General features: G+C 42.2%; 1 protein-coding gene across 2 annotated transcripts in view; it reads right to left on the bottom strand.

Moving 5' to 3' along the window:
• TMEM164 (transmembrane protein 164) overlaps window positions 1-9,107 on the bottom strand; it is a 39,848-nt gene extending 30,741 nt beyond the window's left edge. Inside the window, exon 1 of one of the 2 annotated variants that reach the window (XM_009482992.2) lies at window positions 8,724-9,107. In XM_009482992.2, the coding sequence (XP_009481267.2) occupies window positions 8,724-9,092 (369 nt within the window). In that variant the 5' untranslated portion in view covers window positions 9,093-9,107. The remainder of the gene's footprint in view (window positions 1-8,723) is intronic. The other variant, XM_075720714.1, reaches the window with a different exon arrangement.
• Between the last annotated feature and the right edge of the window lie 1,035 nt (window positions 9,108-10,142).

The following is a 10,142-nucleotide window of genomic DNA, read 5'->3' on the forward strand; positions in this document are numbered from 1 at the left end:
GTGGAACCGTTAATCTAGTGTTAAGAATACTCATGATTCAAAGCAACATCGCTGGCAGACCATTAAGTAGTACTACAGTAGAAGTTTCTGTGTTACATAAACCAGACTCTAGGAACATAAGAAGCCGCCTGTCCCTCCTTCCAACCTCCCAGTTGCCCAGTTCTACCCAGGGATGAAAGCAGTGCAGCAAGCTGAACAATTTCCATCCTCTACAATCTAATGTCTTGTAAATTAGATGTGTTCACTGGGACATTCCAGGTTAGTGTCCCCCTCCACAGGCTTAGTTTGTTTACTTGACAAACCTGTACTCACCTTCTTCTCTTTTATGGTCTTAGGTGAAAGATTTCTAGGCTTCTCATATTTTAGGATTAAATATTAACATAAGACTCAGGATTTTCTATGTGTGCAGTAGCATTAGTTATCACATCTTAGGAATTAGTATTTCAGAGAAAAAGTGTCACTGAGGTTATTTTTCTTCCTTTTTCTCTAATCACTATCAGCACCAGCCCTTCACTAGTAGTAGGTTACTTCCTATCCCATTCCTAGCTCAACGCTTTAGCAAAACCTGACAATCAAAAACTTATCTGGGGGTAAAAGAACAAAAAAGGCTGAATTTAAAAAAAAAAAAAAATCAAAAGCCCAATTTCTTAAGAAAATTTAATTTGCACTGAATTTATATTAACTCGCATTTACACCTGCCAGTGACAGTGTGGAAGCTTGCAGGAGTTCACAATAAGATTCACATCTGCATATTCAAATACGTTCCTTTTTGTTACTTTTTCCCCAAGCATGGGGTTGGGCTCGATGATCTCTCAAGGTCCCTTCCAACCCAAAGCATTCTATGATTCTATGATGTTTCACAGCAGTTTCCTACGGAGGCAAAACCATCGCAGAAAAGTCCCGCTCTACTCTACCCCAAGTCACCAATACCTTTTTCTTGTCGCAGTTCACAATTCCTCAATTTGTAGGATTTTACAACAGATTTGTAATCTTGAAAAACAGCAGGATAATAAATATCTAATAGGTGTATTATTACAGATCATTTTTGCGAAAGAAACAGAAGCAGTAACACAACCCATAAAAAGCTAAGGCATATAACATGATATTCCTGATAACTGAAGTTGGCATTTCACTAACTGCCAAAGTATTAAAATATAAACAAGCAAATTCACTTGACACTAAGCACTTGGCAATCTGAATAAACGTAAACCCTTACCACATCTATCTAAAGCCCTGAGAAAGTGTCACGAGAAACCTAAGTCTCATCACACGCTTCGCAGGTTTCAAGTTCACGGTGCAGAACTTGTTCTCAATGAACATCACCACAGTTCAAATTGCTGCAGCGAACGTGGTTGACGTACAACCACTGCAGTAGAACTTATCGCCCAGGACTAGGAGCGGGGACATTTACAGCGGTGCAAGGGAGACAACAAAGAAGGGGGTTTTAGAATGGAAATCATTAGATGAAAGTCATCCCAATCCCTGGAATTTGTTAGGTGTCCAGTATGGTTACTGCTGCTATTTGCTTTAGTCCACCACTCCGCTGAAGGTCCTAAAGGCCTCGGGCAGCTATTCCCGAGACATCAGTTTAAGCTGCCAGCAAACAACCTACATGGAATGGGGTGTGAAACTGCTCAATAGGTTAAAAATCCATCCTAAAAATATATTACAGCCAACAGTGATACTTTACAACACTGGACAGTACACTGAAACAATTATTCATAGCTCCATTCTCAAAAAAAAAAAAAAAAAAAAGAAAAAAGGAGGAGGGAAAAAAAAAGAAACTAAACAGGAGGAAAAAGACACCAAAAAAAGGCCTCTCTCTCCACGACATCTTGCTCAAACTACATATGTTACACTTTGATTGATATTTGCTTTAAATCTATGATGATCTCATCAAAACAAACCAATATCTGATTATCTAATTACTCATTGAATGGCCTTTAGATAATAACCCTCAGTGTAAGTATTTGCGGTAAGAGAAAGGTAAGCTTTTCATCCGGAATTTCCAATCATGCGAGTCCTACTCCTTCTTAGAGAGTAAGATTACTTCTTGTCACTTCCCCACTTTTTATATTCTTTTAAGAATATACAGAATAAAGGAGAAAATTGCCAAAGCATGCATTCTATCCTCAAGCACAGTAGGCATTTTCAAATTCTAGCAACTTCAAAACAAAGGCTTAACTTAACCTAGAGCTTTGAACTCCAATTCCTCAACGAGAACATTCATTGGTAGCATGACATTACCATGATCCCTTTCACCTTGACTAAAGCACACACATTTTCAGCTCCAGATAAAAAATGAAAAGTAGCCAAATCTTGTCTAAGTTGAAGTGGCTGAACTGTAATCTCTTCAAAGATTCACAGCCTTAAGACACACTTGCTATTCTTTTAATTTAAAATGACTATTACTTCTGACTAAGAATCCTTGCCTTGCCTCATATGAATATTTCTCAATTTCTCTACGCTGGGATTTACTAAAAATAAGCACAATGGTAGAACTATATACAGTGTTAAAATTATCACAAAAAAGCTTTTCCTCAGCTCAATAAATAATTATTACATTAATTACAGTATCAGTTTAAGCCTCTAAACTTCAGCTGACTGTTTTTTAAACACAATAAAATCATTGCTTAAAAATAAATTGTAACAATTAAGAAAAAATTGACAGTTCTTGGAACCAAGGGCAGATTAAGCTATACAAGCAAGCCATGGCTTTTTTTTGAAAGCCAAACTAATAGTCTGGAGCATCTCAGCCCCAGTATAAAGGAACTGATGATCTGTCTCATGACCTGTCACTTCGTATCTATGCCCCTTGAGCTGCTGTTACCTTTCTAGCAATCAAATGCACTCTTTTGCAAGAGCCACCAAGAAATACCGGTGCTTTCAGTGCTTTAATTGTTCTTCATCAGCAGTTTTTCACCACACACTATGACGAATTTCCTCTCTAGCAATTAGCTTGAAGAGGAAGTATCGCAAGTTAATTTGCGGTTGTAAAAAGAAAGGCTGGTGTATTATGCAGATCTAAAAATCGAGCTGCATACTTTATAATCTGATATTGTTTGTGAGCTGTGATTATGCGCATCTTCCACTTAAGTGATGAATTTTACATCTACCTGATAGCATTTCAGAGCACTGAAAGGATTGTCGACCTTGCTACAACAGTCTCATGCACCTCCTAAATGCACTGATCTGGGAATAAATCATACTATACTCTAAATATATAGCCTTGCTTTTCTTAAATATTTTTTTACAATCCGTAATATATCAAATTCTACTAAACTGCAGTCTTATCATATCTCCTGAAACTGAGTCGTGTCTTCTGAGATGCTTTAAAAATTTCAAGTACTGCAGGTAGCAGTACCAGGCTTTGGAACGTGGGAGATATACACAAAAATTATGTAGATAAGGGAAATATGCACACATACAAAAAGGGAGATTTAGAAGCTTACATTTAGAAACTTACATTTTGAAAAATGTATATATATTCATAGGAAGTTTTGCCTTCGCTGCTCTACATCTTGCCCAAAAATCTTAATATACTAAGCAGTGAACAAAACTATTGACAAACATCTTCGGTTTAGAATACTGCTACCCTTCAAAATTTGAATAACTTGCTAAACTTTTACTTACAGGCTGTTGCTCATGTAACCCAATACCATTACTCAGTGTCATTTCTATAAAAATTTACTGAATTTCTGTAATCAAAGGTTCTTCATACTCCCAAATAATAGGATACGAATGTCCCTTTAATTTTAATTCAAGGTTTTGAAGAGACAGAATAGAGAAAACCATACATAATTTAACTGTATTCTTCCAAATATTACAAAGCATTGAGGAGCAGTGTACACAAATTAAATCTTGGGGGGGGGGGGGGGGAATCACATTTGATCACATAATCAGATTTTTTCCAAGATTTAAAAAAACAAAACAAAACAAAAAAAAACACAAGGAGAAGGGGGTAGAGAGGGAGATAATTAATTAGTTATATGTTGGGACATATTCCCAAACGATGCAGAATTCAGTCAAGCTATGTTTATTATGTAAGTTCTGAAAACAGCCCATTGTTTCCAAAAACACAGTAGCCTCATTGCAGAGGACAGAAAGGATCCAGGTCTCTAAAGAAGCTAAAACTGGAAATAATGAACACAGAATTTAGTATTTACTGAACTGCAGATGCACTTAGCACTGGTTTTAGTTATGCAAACATCAGATTGAGATCACTGGATGAAACTGGACTCCCCTGTACTTCTTTCCCTTGCCTTTTTTCCACCTACCATTTCCCCTGTAGTTTACTTCTCTCTGCCTAAAAAGATCGCTGTTTGAAGGAATCTTCCAGCAATACAGGTGTTTCCTACAAAAAACATTTCCTTTATGCCAGACAAATGTCAGTGCTTAACTGTCTTAAGTGCAATAATTCGGTGTAGAATTGGAAGAGAATTATGACAACTTACCAGCTGAGGATTTACCACTGAGAAATTATTCTGTAGGAAGAGCACTTGCAAACCTCTTCCCAAAACAAACAAACAAACAAAATCTCAAAACTCATTTTACAGACTGGTATTAAGTTATCATTCTGGAAGAAGGCACTGGCATAGTAAAATCAAGGAAGCTGACGATTTGTAACAGTTTAAGAGAACGCCTAGCTCTACCTATCATTTTAGGATTTGATTACAGTCACATGTCTGCCACTTCCTGAACAAGGTTTCAAGAAACTTAACACTTAATTTCTACAGACTGGTTGGTCATAACCTTCAGTGTTCAGAACTGAGTAGTCTTAGCAAAGCTTCAAGAAACCAAATTAAAACTATCAGCTTCAAGGTCCAACTCACAAACCTAAAATTCAAATTTAAAGAAGAAAAAAAAACCTAATAATCACACAATCGTTAAGGTTGGACAGGGCCTTTCGAGATCACTCACCCTACCGTTGCTAGCCACAAACTCTGAGACAGCTTCACATAATAGTTTTTCCTTACATTTTGTTTTCCAAATTTCTGTTTTGCAACACAGACTAATTTTATCTCTGGGTCCTGGTTTATAGTTGTGTACATTTAATCTTAGTTGCCTGTTAACTCTAGCTTGATGTCTTACAGGACATCAAGAGATGCCTGTGTTTATGCATCTTCATTAGGTTCCATTTATTGTGCACAACAGCTTGCAAAATATGTCTGTCGGAAACTACAAACTGGGGGTACAGAAACAAATCATGAAGAACACTGAGTTTTTGATGGAAATTCTAAGTGCTCCTTCACTGAACCTGAAATGAAGAACTGCTACATGAACACAGATGTTTTGATTGAAAGTTTAAAAATGTATACTTTAAAGAATATAGAAGAGAGAAATTGGGTTTGATCTAATTGGTTTTGACATTGCAAGGCATGAATTTTTCCTTTCACCTCACTAAAGCAATGCTGTAAGTATTTTGATGCTCGTACACAGGCAGACAACACTTAGTATACACTTCTCAACAACCATGCTCTGGATGCTGCTAAAAGTCTCCTTTGCAAGACTTTTAAAGAAATCAATAGTGCTGTAATCGGGTATTGGGTGAATCCTCCCTCTTACAGTGCTGAATCAGAAACTTCAAAGGTTTCCTTCACATGTTCACTTTCAATACCATAACTATGGGTCCTAAAATACTCAAAAGGATTAATGTCTTGAAAATACAACACTTGGTCCCCTAAACATATGCTGAATTTTTTCCTGCTCTGCAAAGGAAAAAAGGTTTGCAACAGCCCAGTAGACTTAATGTTTCCCTTTTAGGATACCCTTTTATGCCAGGTTTACAGCAGCATCATTGGTCCAATCATATCCTAAGCCCTAAAAAAAGCCTGCTTTTCTTTAATAGAGATATTCAAATAATTTTCAATAAGACCACTCTTTATGTAAAGAAAGAGCTTAGTATGAATTCCTCCACAGACTTCCCCCACCCTGCACCACACACTAACCAACTACTGTACTGCACAAAAACATCCCCATACCCGTCAGAGAGCTGTCGAAGAAACCACGGAAGTTTCCATCCACCTTTGGTTTAAAATATATATATAAATTTTAAACAATTGAAGTATTTATCTCTCATTGATGCTGCATGTACGTCACTGGTGAAGAAACAATACTGCCTTTCTTCCTCCAAAAGCTGTGCAAGAAGCCGAAACCAAGACTAGGGCTGGAAATGAGTAGCACTGTTTCTAGTTAATTCAACTAGGTGGCAGGACAGCAACAAATTCTCTGAATCTGATTAACCATGAGAACTGTTTAGGTAGTTAAATAAGTTCATTTGATAGACAATTCATCCTTGCAATGACACACCTAAAGTAGTTCTTCCCACTTATGAAAAAGATTTGATCTGAACACAGGTTGGCAGAAATTAAGACACCTGATCAAAACACACTCACTTGTAGAACTCAGTATCCATTATATTACATAGTTTTGTCTGCCCAAATGCACCAAAGATGCAATTCCCATTTTATTTTGTGACTTCATTTCAGTCTTAGGTCCTTTAAAAGCAGGATTTTTGCTTTTATGCAGAAAAAATCTGAAGGAAGATTTCCTGTTCCAAATATTTCTGGCTCAGAGCCTTTGTGCCTCTGAGGTGAAACAGTCTCAGCTGAAAAGGGAAACAGAAATTGAGCAGAAGAAGAGACCTTTACCAACAGCTACTGTTGGCTTCCCTTTGAAGTGATCTTGATTGGTGTAGCATTTTCATCTCTTCACCTCCTACTTTGTTCATCCTAATGTTTAGGTGCAGCAGCAGGATTATGTACAAACTACTGTAAGAACAGAAGCGAAGGATAAATTATATTTTCATATATTTCATCTTGCCAACCTGTTGCCCTCAGCAAATTCAGGCCGGAAAAACAATGCTACTTTGTACTGCTTTTCTGCTGATGGAGGTCATCAACTATCTTTGGATCTAACCTGTTTCCTCTGCTGAAAGCTGTTGGTTTTGCAGCTATTTTCATTCTCTACATTAAGCCGAGGCCTATTTCTAATACATCTGTTTGAGGATGAAGAGCTGTGACTTCCAAATTTTGCTGACATACCCATCTTCTCAATTTCACAAATGCCGGAACACCATTTCTAATGAGTAATTAGCATAGGATTATTTTAAAAAAAACTTCACAGTTGGTCAAAAAGAGAGTAAGAACTGCCCATGCCTGACTACAGAGGTTAAGTCTCCGTCTTCCTGGGGGAGAGTAGTAATGAATGAAGTAAACAATACTAGCTCCCCCATTTATGTATAAGCATTAGCTTTTGCTGAATACTTATCATAACATCATATTATAATACCACATCAAGACAACTAAACTTTCAGATCATAATAGTTACATATCCTCCCGTTCTTCCCAGAGAATTAATAGGAAAATTTTCCAGTAAACATTGAGTATTGCCAAGAAATGGAATGTGGCTATTTTATTTTATTTTAATTATTTCTACAGCTCTCGCATACCTTCTACTTACCCCTTCATTACCAATACTGACTAACTGATTGCACAGCAATTGCTACCAGGCTTCATGGGAAGCAAGTGTCCTGTGGTGTAAACTACTGAGCTAACATTGCATCACTGCTTAGGAATTTACATAACCTACTAATTAAGTTGTGGAACTCTAAGTTAATTGCTATAAAGGTCTTTAATATTGCTGTAAGAGCTTGTTTTCCCCCTCTTGAAATAATACCCATCTCCCTCAAACCTCTGCTACAACCAGAAAAGACGTTTCCATTCCCGTTAGGAAATGCTCTCCAAGAGCGAGACTAACAACTGGCTTGATCCGATACAGCCCAGATCACCGAGCATTCTGCAAAGGGAGACCAAGAATGGCATTGGTCCGATTTTCATCTGTTACCAAACTTAGACAGACGTTGTTATCACGGCAGCTTTTGTGAAGGCCTTTTTGACATTCCTCTATGAATTCTTGAGCTTAAATTTTGTAAGTTGTCCACTGTTGACGCCACAATATTAGCAAAATTAAACAAAATAATAACAATTTTTGACATCTCCCACACTCCTTACCAAGCTCAGTGAAACTAACAGTTAAGTACATGCACAGGACTATTGACAAATTCCATGATTTTAGAAGCTACACAAATTGCACATTATCACGCATCAAGCCACAAGTCATTAAAGCAGAGAGTTTATCCACAGGTATTAAGCCAGATCGGTTTGTTCACCCCATGTATGAAACACAGGTAACACTTGTTTCCTTACTGTTCAGCTTCTAAAATTAGAAAGGTAAACTACCATTGTCTGCATAAAATAGAGAGTAATTTGTTTCTTCAACGCCTTCACAAAATACATTCACACCCCTAAAAGTCACTTGCTTGAAAAAGTTGCACGTAAATTACATAGCCGCTAAAGCGGCAATCTTGGCTGCATTAAATTTGGTGCAAATTTTACCACTGCTGTCAGTGAAAACAGCATTTTCTATCCTTGAAACAAGGATTAAGCAAAAGCAAGTGGTGAGACAGCCTGAATATTCTGCGTTTTCAACCAGAGATTTGGACATTAGTCATAGCTACAAGTTCACCCTTTCATTTGACTTGTTTTTTCATAGATTTCAATTCAGCTGACTGCAAACTAAGTCAGTTTTAAAACGTTTACACCGATTCTCGGCACTTGCACTTTGGCTCTGCGCTTTTGGTCCACAAACCGGCTACGGGAAAGCAACTGCTTTGCAAGTATAAAACCGAAGCGAACTTCCCGGTGAGCGTACCCAAGCCTTACCTGCATCATGGTGACCACATGACAGGGGTTCAGGAGGTAAATGACAGTCCTGGTGGCAAACTTGAAGCCCACCTCCAGCCCAAAGATGAGGCAGAGCACCACCAGCAGCACATTCTTGCCCAAGCTCTCCTGCTTAGCCTGGGGCTGCTGCAGCAGCTGACCCTCCAGCTCCCTGAAATGCAGCTGCCTCAGCTTCCACAGGGACAGAAGGATCTCCGCGACGCCCACACTGAGGAAGACCAAACTCTCCAGAAAGCGCTGCTGCCCAGACAGAAAGGCCGCGCATTCTGGCCCTCCGTTGCCAGCAAAGCTGGGGTCCACACCCCCGTACATCCAGTCCAGGAGATTATGGAGGCTGTAACGAGACATGGTGGGACGCTGCCTCTTCTCCTCCCCGTCACCGTCCAGGAACAGGTAGGAGCACGACGGAATGAAAGCCAAAATGCCGTCGGGCTGGCGAAACATCAAATGCAAGGACGGCCCCTCTCTGCTCCCCTTCCTTCCCCAGCCTTCAGGAGAAGCAGGCAGCTCAGCGCGGGGCAATTTTCGGCTCTTCCTTTCGATGCCGGGACGAGCCCCGCAAGCGGCAGCCTGCAAGGGAGGAGCCACAGATGAACGGAGCCTGCGAGCAGCGGCCGGAGCCCCTCGCCTCAGCCGCTCCCCGTCCCCCCCCCGCCCCCCGTTACCGCGCTGCCCTCCCCCGCCGGCCAGCGCTGCCGCCCGCCTCGCCCCGCTCCGCTCCGCTCCGCCGGCCCCGACACCGCCCTCCGCCGGGCCGCTGCCTCCGCCCCCGCGGCCTGCCCCGCCGCCCCGCTCCCGGCCCTTCCCGCCGCCGCCATGGGCCCGGCACCTCCGCCGGCGGGGGCGGGTGCCGGCCCCGTCAGGGAGCGCGGCGCGGCTGGGCGCAGGCAGGCCCGGCGCCCCCGGCCATGGGGCCGGCCCGGGCGCGGGAGGGGAAGGAGGAAGCAGCGCTCCCCTCAGCGGCAGCGCCGGCCCGGCCCAGAGTGCGGGCCCGAGCGGGCGGGCCGCTCCCCGCCGCTCTGCCGGCCCCTTCCCAGCGCCGCAGCATCACCCCACCGACGTGCCTGCCTCACACCGAAAAATGGTCGGGTCCCCGGCATTGGCTGCGCCCGGCGCCCGCTCCTCCCTCCGCCGGGCTCCTCCCGCCTCCCGCCGCCGCCCCCGCGGCTTCCTCGGCGGGCTGCGCTCGCCGCTGCGCTCCTCGCTTCCTCCCGCCCGCTGCCTCCGCTGTCCCGCGGCTGCTCCCGCTCCCCTTCCCCTTCCTCCTCCTCCTCCTCCGCCGCTGGCGTGCCCGCAACGCCGCGCTGTTTGCCGACCCGATTCCTCAGGCGGCGCTAACTTGATGAGCTCGTTCCTCAAGCGCCATGGCAGCGGGTCGTCGTCGGCCAAGCAGCTGCG

Source organism: Pelecanus crispus, chromosome 13, assembly GCF_030463565.1.
Source record: "Pelecanus crispus isolate bPelCri1 chromosome 13, bPelCri1.pri, whole genome shotgun sequence".
In the NCBI taxonomy this organism is placed as follows: Eukaryota; Metazoa; Chordata; class Aves; order Pelecaniformes; family Pelecanidae; genus Pelecanus; species Pelecanus crispus.